At 36.8% G+C, this 17358-nt stretch overlaps 1 protein-coding gene across 1 annotated transcript in view; it reads left to right on the plus strand.

The window, feature by feature from the left end:
- SRFBP1 (serum response factor binding protein 1) overlaps positions 1-17358 on the plus strand; it is a 66843-nt gene that overhangs the window by 38950 nt on the left and 10535 nt on the right. Inside the window, exon 4 of the mRNA XM_015652838.3 lies at positions 4314-4385. Within this exon, the coding sequence (XP_015508324.1) occupies positions 4314-4385 (72 nt within the window). The remainder of the gene's footprint in view (positions 1-4313; positions 4386-17358) is intronic.

Here is a 17358-nt window from a genome sequence, read left to right on the forward strand (position 1 = left end):
GGATAAACAGACAGGAGCAAAGGCAAATCATCTCCACTCACAAATAATGGGCCATTAAAAAAACTACTGATACTGTTTTACAGAAGGCCAACCTTGACTTTGTAACTGATAAGGGAGAACAATAGGAACATGAGGATTCAGGGACATTGGGAGGACCTGTGACTACACAGAACTTAACTAAGCAGCACGTAGAGGGGCATAATTGGGAGTGAGCATTTGAGGGGACAGTCTCAGCCAGTTCTGGTCAGTAAATTTACCTGACCAAGCAGTGCAACTGATCAACAAAGTCTGTCACCTTCTTTTCTTTTCTTACCTGTTGGTAATCTCATGTCTCTGTCCCCTTCCTGAAAGTTCAGTAAGGATGAGGTGCCAGCTACTGGGGTATCCTGGTTTAGAGCAAATTTTGGGAGGAAACCTCTGAATGAGGCCCCTCCAGAAAGCAAGTGGAAATGGCCCCTCTCCCAACTGCTTTATTCTTGGGGAAAAGTGGAAAAAACCTGTTTATTTAACAAGTAAACTATTCACTAGCATAAAAAAAAAGAATATTAAGCAATAAAACCTCTTGCTGTTCTGAAGAGATGGAAAATTAAGAAATTTCTTGTGGTGTGTAGCTGGGTTCTCTCAGTCTCTTATCAGTCCCTCTGGTGCTGAAAAATACCACATTCTAGCCCTGGTGGGTCCCAGGTTTGAGCTCCTGGTGTTTGTCTGGGTTTTCAGTTCAGAGCAGGTTTGAACAATTCCAAGAAAAAGAAAAACCACTGTCCAGGGAACTTCCCTGCCTCAGCTAGCTAAAAACTAACTAAAAGCACAGGATAGCTCTGTCCTACTGTCTGTCCTTGCTGCAGACAGCACAGTGCAGGAGCAGAATGCAGGGCAGTGAGTGCAATTTCTGAACACAAACTCTGCACTTCTCTCCCAGCTTCACTCTCGGAACTCAATATCCAGCATAAACAGACAACTGGGGATACAAGCATCAGGAAGTCACCCCAGGACATGGGTGTATGGGGCAAACAGTAGGAGTGAGGGCAGGAGTGTAGGTGCCCCAAGCCTGGGGTGTCAGCAGCAGTGGGTGGGGGGTCGCAGCTCCAGGCGCAGGCAGTAACAGCATGTGCAGCACCAGGGAGAACAGTCAGTTTGTGTCCTACATGTTTGTGCAGGTGAAACTGGGCTGAGTCATGCCTGTGAAGCTCTTGGCACATCTGGACTGGGCTGCTGCTCATGGCCTGTGTGCTTATGCTGATGGGGCAGGCAGACTGTCTAATATTCATGTGCTTTGACTCCAGGTATGTCTCTTTGGCACGTGCAGTTCACTAGCAAACTTCAAATTGGAGTAGCTGTGTGTGGGAGAGGGACTTTTTACAAGGGCATGTAGTGATAGGACATGGGGTAATAGCTTTAAACTGAGAGTAGGTTAGGATAGGGTATTAGGAAGAAATTCCTTACTGTGAGGGTGGTGAGGCACTGGCACATGTTGCCCAAGGTAACTGTGGCTACCCCATACCTGGGAGTGTTCAAGGCCAGATTGGGCAGGGCCCTGAGCAGCTTCATTGAGTGGAAGGTATCCCTGCCCATTGTGAGGGCTGGAACTAGAGGATCTTTAAGGCCTCTTCTAACCATTCTGTGTTTCTAAGGTTCTGTCATCTGGGAAGGGGTATCAGGTGGCCCGAGGGCCCTTGCTGGTGCCTGTAAGGTGGGTCTTTGTATCTGCCTGATAGTGACTTGCTGCCAGCCAGTGAGTAGGAGGTGCAGGAGAGGGGCACAAGAGTTATGGATCCAGGCCAAGAGGTATTAGATGGACAGAGGGATATACTGCACTGATACAAGTGTGTTTGTGCCTTTTGATGGGGTGAGAGGTGGCATACTCTCAATAGTGAACTTCAGTCCTGATCAGAAAAGAAGGAAGAGGCCTTGGCTGGCACTACTGCAGTTCCTGTGAGTCCTGGGAGTGCTACATGCTGCATAGCTGAGCTTCACTACTGGTTGAAACTGTCAATAAGAAACCATCTGCTGTATCTGTGGACCTGGGACAGACACCTCTGTGTCTCTGGACATACTGGGCTGGGCTGGAGCATCAGGACAGGTGGAATTCCTAGACTGATCTCAGAGATGCTGGAGGTGGCATCCATCTGTAACATCCCTTAGCACAACTGGAAAGAAGGTTACATAATAGATATTCAGTACTAAGGTTTTCCTTGTGAGACAGGGTCATCTCAAAGTTGAGAAAACTGTGCTGGGAAAAATACCACTATCTCCATTTTCTATTTTATTGTCTGGCCATTAATAGAGACACCATTAATAGAGACAGAATAAGCGTGCTTATTACAGTAACTTGACTCATGTGACTATGTTTACTAAACCAAGGTTCTGTGGAAGAGCATTTAAGTCAAAAATGCTTACTTTGCCTTAAATCTAGGAGAAGTGAAGGAAATAATTTATAAATTTGGAGATTTAAGCCTGAACAGAAGGTTCTTGGCCTCAGTCTGTATCCTAGGCATTTCAGAGTGGCTTTCATGACTTCACATTCCAAAGTGTAATTCATTCTCCAGTATTATTCATGATTCTGCAATGTCTTGGGAATTCTGCAATATTGTTGTATCAAAATTAAACTTCTGACATTCTCATGGAGGGATTCCTGAAGTTTGTCTGCCTCTGCCCTGAACCCTGTTGCTGCATTTAAATCCTAAGGAGACAGGAAATAAGCAGTTTTATTTGGGATGAAGATCATAGGAATTATCTTTTTGTGGTTGTTTTTTTTTAATAAACCAACAGCTTGATTTAATGAATAATGTTGGGTTCCAGATCTTCATTCGTAATCCCCAAGCTCCTATGTGACAGTAAGCATGTCACTTAACCAGCATGTCCTACTTTCACCATCTGTGAAACACTTTGGAAAGTCATGAAAAACTGAATCATAGGTCTTTTCCATCTCTATTAGGTCATCCAACTGTTCATCTGCCAGTAGAAGATTGTTTCCTACATCTACCACTGTTTTTCCAGTGTGGATCCTGTCCTCTCAGTGGCTTCCACTAGTACCTTTGGGACATGATTTTACAGTGTTCTAGATTTCATTGTCAGGAAGCTCTTCTGACATTCACAAAAAGAGGTTGTTGTTGTTTATTTAACTAAGTTCCTTATTTTTTCCCATTACTAGATAATTGTTTACAGTTTTGAGACATGCAAGTCATGCAGTACCTTAAAGGTCTAGATAAATTGCAAGTCTCTGTAAGGTGTCTTAACTATACAAAAAAGAAAAACATAATTTTTGAGACGCAAGATACGACCTTTTATAAGAAGGTAAGCTACATGGTTCTTCCTGAAATAATGTCCAAGGAAGTATACTGCTCCAGATTTACAACAGAAAAGGGATAGAATATGGAACTTAACACTGGAGTAAAAATGAAGGTATTGGAATAGGTTTCAAGAATGCTTAAGCAGGAAAATAAAGAAATTAACAAATACAATATAGTTGAACACAAAGCCTATCAGAATAATTAAGTTACTTTGTACAGAAGTTAAATTTTTTAAATGCATGGACATTATTCGAGTCTGGCATAAGAATAGTTAGCCTGCTTTTAAAATGGCCATCTGGGAAACAACTGGTATATACCATGATTTTTTGTTTCACTGCCCTAGGAGGAAAATAATGTTCAATTAATTCAGTTGATGAGGTTAATAGAGCATTTTGTAATGCAACCTACATAAAGCATGTGTCTTAAAATACCAAGAAATCTGCTGTGGGGGCATGTTTCATAAAATATTCAGCTTTTAACAAAATCCACTTGTCCAGGATTTTCATTCCTCTATTTCAGCTGCCAATGGAAATGCTTAAGTCCAGGAATGCAAACTGCATGTTCAGTCAGTTTCTTTAGAAAAAAGATAATATATTTTTCATCTCTGCTTCATTTTCACTGTCTTTGACTTATATATTCATGTACATAGGTAAGTTCTGATATAACTTCATTAGAAGATAAGTTAGGAGTTTAATGCCTACCAAAGTTTATTTGTAGTAGAACAACATGGGTAATTGAAATGTTTCTGCAAATAAAACCACCTATTCTGCATACTTTACTGTTGAAAAATCCCTTTTGCTTTCAGCACTAGTATATACAGTCAGATTAAGTATAAGGTTGTGTTTTCGAAAGGTCAGTCAGTATAAATGTGGTGTTTACATACACACGAAAAAATTTGCCATACAACAAACTCGATTTCTTTCTCGGGGAGGTGTCATGTCAAATGTTTATAAAGCAGGTGAACCTTAGAAAGACTTAATGAAGCCTGATCATAAGAAGAATAAACTTTTCTTTCATCTACAGGAAATAAAACCAGATGAAGTTACCAGACTTGCTCTTAGGACAGAAGTTAATTTTGAAAGTGTCTGCAAAAAGGTAAGACTTGCTGGTTTTTCCTTTCCTTCCCCTGCTTCTCTGAGTGTGAAAAGGTGTATATGTGGGTGCAGGTACATAGATTTGACACACTGTTTGTTGTATTGTATCTTCATTGTAGTTCTTCCTTTTCTGAGGGGGTTTGTCCGCTGGGACATACCTACAGAAAAGTGAATAGTCTAGTATGAATTGTCATTAGTCTGGTGGGCTAGTCCCTAGTAATTGGAACAGAATACCAGGAAACATAATAGTGATTTCTTAGTCTTTAAAAATAGATTTGTGTTGTTTATATAGTATATATAAATTATTCACTTAGTGTAAATAAGTAATCTTTCTGCAACAGTTGGAAAAAGGTTCTCAATACTTTGAAATGCAGGGAGGAATTTTCACATGTAAACAAAACATGACAAACATTAGCTTGAAATGAAGGTGAAATTCTAACACCTCCGTGGTTCATTGCTTTCAGTGTAATGTTTCTCTTGAAGCCTGAAGGTACAGTATCAAATATTAACTGCCTAAATAGTGACATCTGTAAGAGATGCAATGAAGACATAGAAGTGCTCATTGAAATTAGCAGCTGAGGCTGAGAGCAGTACCATTTCAAAGAACATGCTACATTATTGATGCCAGAAAGCAATTCTGAGTTTAAAAGTGTCATTACATGAAGTTGTATGGGTTTTTTTCACTTCAGCTTTAATTCCTATGAGTGGTCCACTGAAGAAAGCTGAAACCTGAAGTGTTTATAGTATACAGGCTAAGTTTTAATGTAGGATTTGGTCATTTACTCCTGTAATGGCATCGTTAGTTTGTAATACAACTCTGCTGTTGCATATTACAGTCATGTGTGATGTAGTTCAGTTATTAGCATAATGTGCAGCAAGTTTTTCAATGTTTTATGTCAGCAAAAACAAGTTAATAGGAAAATATCATAGGAATTTGGTGTTTCTGGAGAAGTGTTTGGGTAGAAGCATCTTAACTGTTTTTCCTTATCTCAGTGATGGAAGAGAGTAAGGAAAAGGTCACAGATACACTGACACGAAGCTAAAAAGCATTCTTCTTTTAAATTTATTTGACCAGGATTTTCCAGTGTGAGGATGAGGTAGTCAGAAACTGCTTATTGTAATGTTAGAAATGGGGCAGACATGAAGATTTCAAATGTCTGGAGGACATGTGGAGAGGGATTTCATTCTTGAAGAAGGATGCTAAATTCGAACAGTGCCATTTTGTCACTTAACCACAGCAGATTCTTCAACAAGATTTCAAATTCATCAGGCTTATGCTAATTTCATAAAGTGAAGGAGCACCAAAATGAAATTATTGATGCTATTTTTTAAAGGTGGTTTTGCAGGTTTTATTTTCTAAGGTGACAATTTTATTTACAAGAATGATGAAGGAATATAATTAATCTTACTTTCACCCTGTTATTTTTTTATATATTCATAGTCATGACTGATTTTGTGCTTCTCATATTATTTACTTAAAGTCTTAAAATAGGCTTTAATTTATCTTTAATTCTTGAAAACATATAATGCAGGTATCTTCATGGAATTGTTTAGGGATTTTGATCTGTTGTTTCTGTTACTTTCGGCTGCTGGTCCTGTTTTTCAGGGGAATGGAAGTCTGTTAATTTCACAGTTTTTAGTGGATGGAACTTACATTTCATATCAAGCTGATGGATGGATGGATGCTAATGCTTTTTTTTAAACCCATAGAGGGTTTTCATCTCACTGCAGTAGAAGAATATGTACAATTGTGTGACAAGTGGTGGCTGCGCATATCCCCAACATAGGCATCCCTTCTGTGCCTAAACAGAAATTAATTCTCCAATATTTTGTTTCTTATTTTCCCACAGTAGGCATTAAACATACAATAAAAAAAAAAATTATTTTCTATCCTTAGCAATATTCTGTAGTCTCATGAAATACAGACCACACTGTTTACCTTCTCATTAACTTGAGTTTCAAAATATTTGAAGGAAAACATCCTGTGGCTGTTTTCATTTTCAGAATAGGTTTGTTTTCATTGACAAAAGGCAATCTGCTTTTAATTCACTGTGGAATGCTGGATGTTAGTTTTGCATAGTGGTCATGTAGTCAAGATACTTTTTTAATTGCTTCTCGTCACTGAGCTTTTATGTTCCATTTCTATTTCCCAACATTTTTCAGAATAAGTTAAGTATACTTTTCTATTTAAAAAAAACTTTGCATATATGTCAATCAAGTACTATAAATTTGTGCTAAGTATTTAGCAAGTGGCAATTTACTGGGAGTTCCTATTATTTAGATTTCAATGCAGCTGTATTGATAATAAGCAGATCAGATTTATCTAGTTACGGGGGTTACTGGTGGGAGTCATCAACCCCATGACAAGTGACTTTTTATGAAAACATTACAAGAAGCAGCAGGTGAACAATTCTTCATGCATGTCTGCTGAAATGTTTTTAATCCACTCAAATATTGCTGCATCTGGTACCATTGTTACCAGCAGGTGATAAATTCTACTGTAAAAATTGTAATAAATATTACCATGGAAGTTTGACTAACCTTTATATTGTTGGTTCTGTTTACAGCTGCTTTAAAACAGGACCTGTATTTTGTAGGTTTTCTCCAAGTCCTTGTGTGCTTTTTGTACCAAGTTGTACATTGTCTGCCACAAGTATATCTGACAGACATTACTAAAATTAGAAAAACATATCATAGAACTCATATTTTAAACTCACATTTGCAGCTGTGACAGCATTTTGAACTATTGCACACAGCATATATTCCTGCAGTGTATGGGAAGCTTGATTCAGTGTGTTGTACTCCAGGACACCAAAGGTATAAATTGGAAGCTAATCCTAATAATGCGGTTCACTACAAGCAGAAAACTGAACTGAGCACTGGCAAAGTCTTAACTATTATCTTCAACTTGTTGCTAACATAGATTTAGGGTAATTCAGATAGATGAAGATAGGCAGGATAAATAAGTTAATATGAATTAATGTTTTTCCACTGTTAGAAAATTATGTTTATAATCTGGGCTGTTTCCTCAGGAAAAGGGGACGTTGGTCCAACTGCAAACACCTTCATCATAACCACAGTTGTTGCCTTTGCTAACAGATACTAACTTACTGTAGCATCTCATTTAGCTTTTCTTCCTGTAAGTCTTTGGTGTGTAGCACATGAGGAAAAAGTCCCTGTGCTTTAAACACTTGAGAATGACAGAATTCCAGCTCTGCTACAAACAGTGATATGTCATCTTGCCTCAAGTCAAAATACCTACTTTTTCTAAAGAATAAACTCCGTGTATTTCAAAATCCAGCAGCTGTCTGATTTGGGAAGCAGGGTTGAAACAGAAATTAACTATTGTATTTTACTTTGAGTGAAAAATAGAGTACCAATACACATTATTATCAGAGACCGGATTGAGCATGTGCTTCTTACTTGCAGAACAAGCACTCACAGATGATAAATACCACCTATATTTTTTTACTTCCTGATGCAATCTTCACATATCCTCAGAAGTATAGTATTCCCTTCTTTTACACTGATCTTTAATCTGTGGTCCTTTAGAAGAAAGCCATCTTTTCTTATTAAGTCTTGTATTTCCACCTATTGCTCAAAAACAAGACAAAACAAACAAACAAAAAAAAAAGGTGAATTTGAATCTTATGTAGATATTTGTGTGCAAAGAGGATTCTGCACAGCAAATTTTGAGTATACCATAATCCTCAGAGTTTTTTGTGGCCACATCCCTCTGAATCTCAAGATTACTGAAAAGCTTACGGTTTCTAAGAGTGCTGAGACATTTTTTGTAGGCTATAAATGTAAGTCATTAGTAGCTGCTTCTTTTTCTTTTCCTTTTTTTCTTTTTTTTTTTTTTTTTTTTTCCTAATTTAAGGTCTGGCAAGCTTATTTTGGATTGCTTCATGTACAGGAACCAACTTTGTCTTGTTTGGAATTTAAAAGGAATTCAAAGACTTTAGAAACAGGATCTCAGGCAGCTCATGAATAGCCATAGGGAGACATGCCAGGATTTAACTGAGCAACTGGGTACACAGTGTGAGTTTGATCATTTAAAATCCAAGCCGCCTGATGAGGACAACTCGGCTTAGCAGGATTTTGGAGGGTTGACATTAGTGCTGTGTGGCTTCTGGTGCAGATATTTTAACAGATGCCCAGAGACTGATACATTATACTTACAAGTTCTAGGGTGAGTGAATTTAATATCTGTGGCACTTTACCTATTTGACTTTAATGAACTTGGGATGGGGGAACCAACCAAAATACTAACAGTAATATGAAAGGTTTTTTTGTCATTTATCAAACAGTACTTTGACTTATTCACATTTGCTGTCCAGGACAAACAGGAAGAAGGACAAAGTTAAAGGGCTAAATATGTATTAATTTTGTTCCTATCAAAAGTGTGTTTCAGTCACATTATCAAAATAGCATTTGTCAGATTCATGTCATTTTTAAATTATGCAGGTGATGGCCTGAGATTAGTCTATTAATTCACAGTCTCTCTGTCATAAGTAAGCAAAAAGATGAGCAAGGGTGGAGTAGTCTCAATGCTAATTTTGTTCTTCTTTTTAGATTTGTATTGAAAATGTTTTTCACACCAAAAGTAAGTGAAAAGGAGTTTATGAAAAGCTGCTAGCTTTGAGGCTTTAAAGAACAGTGAGTAATTAACTGGAGCAGCAAGCATCCCAGAATAAAACATTTACACTTACTCACATGTGAGAAGAATATTTCTGTTGCATCTCCCAAACTTCTGGAATTCACTCGATCTCTGGTGTGGGGCTAAGGAAGTCCTTGGGTAAAAAGGATATGAGAAAGAGGTAGAAAGGTGTTGCTGTCCAGAAGGATACAAGACATTGTTCTTGCTGAAGGAATACACAAGACACTGTTTTACTAAGTACATGTATTTATTAAGGAAATTTTCAACTTCATACTCCTAGTACTTTTGAACTTTGTGTCAGGAAAAGAAAGATGTAATTTCTGAATCGAGTAGAATTTTTGATTAAACACATCTACATCTATAGAGGACCAGTCATCTGCATTTCCTAATATTGAAAAATATAAAGACTTCTCTTTATTAATCCTAAATGTACATTTGGGATCTTTGCCTTCATTCATTTTAAAAATTTACTTCCTAGTGGAAAATATCTAAACAAATCCCTCTGCATGCACTGTAGATTTAATCTGAGGAAATGTACTAAATCATAAAAAGGGCCCCTGAAAAGGTTCTTTTGCATTTTAATTGGACGCTTGCTGTTAACTTCAAAGGCTTTGGATGTGACACAGAATAGTTGCTGGTTTTCGTTTGGGGTTTGGAGGATTTTTCCATAAACTCCTATCTTCTCCCCCAGCCCTGAAGAATTCTACTCACAACACAAACATACTAATTAGGATAGATGTTACTATTTATTTATGTAGAACTTCTGTTCCTGTTGTTAGTACCTTTAATAGTGGATTCTTATGTACACAGATTTTTAACATTGCTTATGGAAATATTTTGTTTGCAGTACATAAACCGTAGCAACGAGACTATTGTATGAATCAGTTTTCTTTGTAATACTGATGTGGTAGTCCATAAACATGGAATAATATGCTTATCATTACTAATGTTGCAATTTTGCATTTTGATTTTGACTGTGTGGGGCAAATGGCTGGTGTTTTTGAGGAACCCATGAAAAACTTCGTTCTCCTTTTTATATAAGTTTTGGTTGTTACACTGATGATTTAATAGCCTTCCTGGATTTCATAGATAATCTCCATCTCATTCCCTGCCCCCTTCTCTATAAGTATTAATTGTTAGAAACATTGTTACATTATTTCCTTTTGCTCCAGAAGGAATGTATTGCCTTACTAGGTACATGGGTGTACATTCTCCAGCATGTTTATGCTGAAATTAGTAGAATAATAATACTAAATTTACTTTTCTCCATGTTAAAATGTTACCTTCCCAGCTTATTTCAGTATGAAACAATAGATATTCATTTGCATATTAGATGCCAGATAGACTTTTCTCTCTGTAATAGATGTATCTGTCAACATCTTATTGTTGACATTAACACATGGAATGTGTTGCATTAATTTAATAGTACAATTTCCTGCATCACAGACCAAAATAATTGTCTTTATGCTGGGCATCAGTGTTACGGAGTTGAATTCTTTTTATTCTGAATATTTTTACTCAGTTTGGATGGAAGTTACACTAAATGTATGAAGCCACAGTTTCCTGAGAATTTTCCATGTCAAACACCAGATGTTAGTGTTAAACAGGAATGTCTGTAGTCTTCCTAAGACTCCTGATGAAGTGAAGAATTTTGCATTCATTGATGAATATCACATTCAGGTGTAAATACTTTATCTGTGTGACTGATTGTTCTTTGCTTTCTTTTCCTTAAAGTTCCTCATCTTCCAAGTTTGATCACTTGAACTCCAAGCTGTTTAGCATGGCCTTTATATATACCAGGCTATATTTTAGAGCTTAGAATCCATTGCTGTGACTGCAACTGAAATTTTATGTCAGTATAAACGAAGTCTGTCAATTTTTGACAAATCTCTCTCCAGTCTTCTCCCTGCTTTGCACTTACCCATCTGTCTGCTGGCCCAGCCAGTATCAATCCCTCTCCAGGCTTCTAGTGGGAGAGTACAGGGTTTTACTGGGTTCTGTCCGTGTCGCTCCCACCTTTGGTTAGCCATTCCTTCCCTGCACCACATTCTTCCCTTACTGTCTCTGGAACAATCTGTAGGTATCTTCTCCAGTTGTCCCTTCACGTTCAAACTAGTTTGCCATACATACACGCTGCACTTACTGCCACTGTTTGAGAGCAAGGGGGTAGACTAGACCAATGCTAGCATCAACTTCAACATCAGAGTATCAATTGCAATGAGCTCAGTTTAGCCACAGCTTTGATTTTTTTCACTCTGGAAGGAGTCTTCTTTTATGTTCAGTATTGAAATAAACTGCTAGTAACTTTGGCAGTGTTTCACAGAGATATTGTTTATCTCTGACACAAAAGGGCTGTCTGCTTTCAGATTTTAAATTGCTAGTCCAAGAATCTTTCTACCACTCATTTACATTCCTGTGAGGCTGTATTTCTAAATTTTGTTGCCTGGCTGAACAGTTCAAATTTGCTAAAGTACAGTCTTGTTCCTAGACAGGGCCCAGACTCTGAAGTGGTGTGATTGCCTTTGATTTGAATGTGCTCATTTCACTTACTTGATGTGCCAGACCAGAATGTGGGCAAGCATATCGTAGTTAGTAAAGCTCAGAGGAAGTTGATTCACATTTTTGTGAGTGATGCTTGGCTTGGATCCCTCAGGTAATTCAAACACAATGAATATGTTTGTGAGGGTATAATGGATGAAAAGGTGGGTGGGAGCAGTACTGTTAGAGTCAGATAGGCCTGTGGTAGTGGTGTCGTGATTCATAGTGCTGCACATACACATGGCTGTACTTCTTCAGTCCCAGAAAGCTTTGTGTTACAGCACTCACAAAGACAAGCAAGTCACAACTTTCCTTCCTATTTTAAATGAGTATTTGAGTGATGAGTGATCAGTATCTTACTGGATATGAGTTGTCATGGGAATAATAGACGAGAATATTAGAAGTAACCTTGTTTCTATGCTTTCCTTGAAGAAAATACAGGAAAAATGGTATAACAAGAGGTTCTCAATATATTGTGGTTGATTTGGCAACCTTTTGGTCTGGTTTGCTTTGGTTTGGTTTTTCTTTTGGTGTTAGTTGTTTGGTTTTTTTAAACTAAAGGAAGGCCAAGTTACTGATGGCCACAATTTTCTTCTCCAGAATATTGCCCAGACTCCCATGCAAAGATTATGAGACAGAATAGAAGTGCCTTGATGAGTGTATGGTGTAAAAATGAGACACATAGACATTTGTAGCATGTTTGGGGCCAGGAAAAGCTGGACATTAAGGATGACATGCAGCATAATCAAAACTGCACTGGACTCTCGGCACTGAAAATTTTGAAGGACATAAGGGAATATTTAAAAACACAGGAAAGGTTATATGCATGGAGGAACATCAAATTAGCAATGACATGACACACAGGAAGCACGTGGTTACTTTTCAGGATGTCTCTTACAGGCTAAGGACAGAACAGCTCGATCCAGCAAATAAGGAAGGGATATCAGACTGGCTACATTGGCAGTTGATTGTCTCCTCCAATACTGAGGGAAAGAGTGTAAATTATGAATGCTTCTATATTAACCCTTGCACTGAAAACAATAATGGCAGGGAGCTAGAATTCCTGACATGTATCATCATCACAGATAATACAGATAGCCTCCTTCCACCAGTTTTTCAAGATACTTAATGCAGTTTACCATCTTTACAGGGATAATGGGGTGTGATGTACATGTAGGAGGGTGGTATCTTTCTGAAGCACTGCAGTTTAACAGCTCAAAGGAATTACCAGAAAAAAAAAAAAAAAAAACACTTAGAAGCATTTTGAATGGAAGTTCCAAGTGTCACAAAAGTTTGATACCAATAATGTACTACAGGCACCAGTGAGAATGGTAATGGTGAGCAGAAAATGTTCAATGAGACTAGAAAGCCGACAAATTTGGGACAGTTAATAAGAGTCAGTGTTTTCAGTTATTCTTAATTCCTTGGGTACTAAAGACAAAATCTTTGAATTTTATCTTTTATGTACCCATAGGGAAAGCAATCAGTTTGTAAAATTAATCCACATGAGAATTATGATGAGGCAGGGAGATGGCTTTGTGCAACCAAATGACAAAGCAAAATGTTTCCTGTGTCTTGTCATCTATCTGTATATCCTTTGATAATTGATACTCATTAAGCAATTTCCACCTTGCTTCCTATAGCTGGTTTTAAGAGCATTAACTTCCAGCAAGAAGGCTTTTTTGTGTGTATGTGTGTGTATGTGAGAAATAAGGATGAGTGAACCCTGGAGGGGAAAATGGCCATAGTTTATTACATTGATCTTGTTTTGGGAAGCAGAACAGAGTTGGCATTCTGTGATAGTGTGCCAAGTGAATGCATCCCTATCAAGAAGAAAAGTGTGAGGAGACAACATGAGGTAGAATTTACATGAGTTTAAAAATTATCTTGGTTGCTTGCTTAGAGATTTTTAAGTATTAAGATCTTTAAAGTTATATAAACAAGTGTGATTACTTGTTAAATGATGTTAAATGATGTTAAAGACTAATAGTTCCATGTGCATTATTAACTGGAAAAGCTGCTGTATATTTGCTTTGTAGTGTGACTCAGAATTGCATTGCAAAATCAGAAAAAAAAAATATCTGATATTCCTGATATTTCTAAAACTTAAAAACAGCTGCCTGACGTATTATGCTCCTTCTATTTTTACAAATGAAACTCTATCAGTTTTTCACTATATAGATATTATGTAAAAATAAAGTAAAATATTCTGATTTCTCCCCATCTGTCCTAGCCAGGTAAGTTTTTCAGGTGCCCAACTCAGTACTAAGAAATTGATACTTGTAAAAATCAAAAAACTGAAACAAGGATTATGGAATTAAGCAGGCTCTTTCAGCTCATTAGGAAGTCTGTCAATCTGTTGTTAACACTGGAAAACTAGAAGAAAAGTGCTAGAGCCACTGTTGCCTGAAACTGTTGGAGATGTTCCTGAATTACTGGAATTCTGTTTAGAAAAATTTTTCATCTATTGGGATACCAATGAACATAGCTGCTAAGATCACCCATGTGTAAAGGTTATAGCTTGGTAGAATGACAGCATAAGTTTACAGCACATCGCACCTCTGGCAATATTGGTTGGTAAGACAAATACGGAAAACTGGAGGAATCTAGTGACTTAATGGAAATACAACAACATTAAATTTCAAGTGGTGATAAACTAGCTTGTCTTGGGTTTGGAATTCACATAACTGCCAAATGATTGGAGTGGTTCAATGGTTGCACATTAGGAAAACAGCATGCCAAAGTTAAGTAATAACAATGTAATAGCCTAGAAGATGCCTGAGAGCCTCTAAGCATAAAGGTTCTGTGTGCCATATACTGAAATACCTGCTATAAAATCTGAACAGGATTACCATTCATTTTATATCCATACTCTGCTGATGTGCACAAGTAATACCAAGGATTACATATGCATCTGACGTGTGTTTATCACTAGAGTAGGTCTTGAATGCATTAAATCAGTAGACTTAATGATGGGAAATCTATGTTTTGTTGCCAGAGGCATGTTTATCTCTGATGTTTTAATAGTTTTTCAGTGAACTGAATTTGTATTTCCATTGTATTTTTCAGAAAAAGTCTGAAAGACATATATATTAAAAAAAAAATAAATCTGTTTTCAATCATGCTCGCAAATTGTGATGTGATGCCAAAAAATGCTGTCTTGAGTAGCTTATTATAACATGGCCTATCCCTGGCTCTCTTGGTTCCTTCAACAGTGCTTTGAACAGAAGTACATCTCTCCTGAGAGTTTTATCTGAAGACATTAACCTGGCAATACTTTAGCTGTATATAAGTGTGTTCCTTGGTGGTAATGCTTGCAAATCTAAAGGTCTGAACAAAACAAGGTTCGTCCACAGGGATGCTTATTTTTCCTTTATGTTATAAATTATCTGAAATATACCTGATTAAAGTGGTGCTTGTTTATGAAACATTTTGCTAGCTAGTTTTGAAGCATTACATCTGTTTTAAATTTGAAGAACTAAACTACGTCTACTTTCTCCGCTATAAACTTAAATTTATGTGTGCTTATACTTATGGCACAGTATCAAGCTGCATCTGACAAGTTATAGTTCAAAGTTTGAGCATCTGTTTTGAAGTGAAATATTGTAAGGATATCTCACGATTACACCCCTGATAATTTGGTGCAGAGTTTTGTCAGCATATTGGCATCATAGGGAGAGCTGTGAATATCTCAGTTCTGAAACTTCTTTGGTTCATCCAAGACAGAATATTTTTGGCCCATTATAATAGTTTTAATAATGCAGAGCTCATCCATGTATCATTGCTACCATGTTGCTACCATGAGCTCCACTAAATCTTTAGACAAGCCCATGGTACAGAGCTACTCATGGGAGTTCAGATGCATTCAAGTTAAAGTGGAGTCAGAGAATTCTGTTTACTGCTTGGTTTACAGCACTGCCCAAGTGCTGTTGGTCTCCTTTGTGTTTCTGCTCTCTTTTCTATAACAAATACATATAAATAATTAATATTATTTTTTTTGCTAAGAAATGGTTCTTTCAGATTTCCTTTTTATATAATACCCAGCTTAACTCTCTATTCAGAGTTAATAAACAATTGCCTGTTTTAATTTTTCAGACCCTCATTCAAGATGGCCAGTTACAAGAAATTATCTCAACTTCATTTTCTTGTAAAAGTCAATTGTAGTTTCAGATCAAATACATAGTTGGTGTCCAACTAACTAGGATGTTTCCTCCAAATTTAATTTTCTTCTCTTAAGACTACATTAATTTTGTGGCAAAGAACTTTCTCTTTCTGACAGATACTGCCTGTTACCCAAAATGTATTTTGTTTTTACTCCCCCTGAAGGACATCTCTTGTTTCAGGGTTTCTATTTCATCTTATTTTGCTTTTCAGTTTAATCTCTCAATATGATTGTCTCTTGCCTTTTTGTGTGGAATGTTTGCTTGGTTTTCTTATGTGGGGTTTGGATGGTTTTTTCTAGTGCCATCTATGCTTTCCCCAGAAATTGTTTATGCAGTTTGGCAATGTGCATGTATTTTATAGCAATACTGTGCCTCAACCAAATGTCAAAATATATGAAAGGCATATATTTTATAGAAAGCTATATATAAAAAAAAAAAAAAAAGGAAAAACATACTGACTTTATATTGTTATATTTTATGTGTTTGATTTTATGTTTGTGTAAGTCAGAAATGCATGTATTTTATCCTGGTCAATTTTCCCGGCTGTACTATTTAAATTACGTAGTATTTTTAGATTACTGATATTTCTTAATAATATTTTTGGACTCTAACTTAGGGGAGCACTCCTTTCACAACTGTTTTCCACTCGGAATTTGTCCATAGCTTTCTACAGCATAAAGTAATGTTCAGCATTCTCATAGGTTTTCTTTAGGGCCAGCAGTGGTTTCAGTGTTGGTATGAATTAGACTATCACAATTCAGGGAGGAGTTGTCACGGTGCTCACTTTATGTCCTCTTTCATAACCTTAAGAAGTTGTTTGTTTGGGGTTTTTTTTATGTGCATGTTGTTTGTGTGGGATGCCAGATCAAGATGATTATAGACACATAGCCTTACTAGCCCTGGAAAAAATGAAGATGAATTAGAAGCATTTGAATTTTCTCACAACTTTGCTGTTTCCACTTACACCTAGAGCTGACCCTGTTCACCATAAGGAAATAATTAAGAATCCATGCTTACTTTAATCTTAACTTTTTTTCTTCTGACTTTCCTTTGTTGAAACAATCATAGGAATTGTTTGTGTGCATAAAGAAAAAAAGGGAAGAAGTGTAGAAGATTAAGTACATAATTTGTACTTGGGCAGGTCTGAGGTTTATGCCAGGCTCTGCTGTAGATCACTCTGATAGTCTGGCATGAAGGACTCCATTTTTCTTCAACCGTTTCTGAATCTGAAAAATAAGAATTTACTTCATATATCTTTGCCTGGCTAAATTAATTGTGATAGGTTAGTCCGAAGAAACTCTATTGATTTTTTTATACTTACATTAAATATGGTCATCTAACATTTGCAGAGTGCTAGGCTTTTTAAAGAGCCTGTGAACTTCTTAAAATGCTTAGATAGTAGGTATTTTTTACCATGCTTGTAGTAAAGAACAGCAGATAATCTGTTTTTGTTTTAATCTTTGACCTATTTGGAACTCCTATTTTAAAAGAAGAGGAGGATTGATAGGAACATGTTTATACATATATTTCTTTTTGATAAAAGATAAGCCAAAAAACAAGAAAAGATAAACTTAATGTGAAAAGGAATGTGAATCTAAGTAAACAAATTTTTG

The sequence above is a fragment of the Parus major genome, chromosome Z, assembly GCF_001522545.3.
Source record: "Parus major isolate Abel chromosome Z, Parus_major1.1, whole genome shotgun sequence".
Classification (NCBI taxonomy): Eukaryota; Metazoa; Chordata; class Aves; order Passeriformes; family Paridae; genus Parus; species Parus major.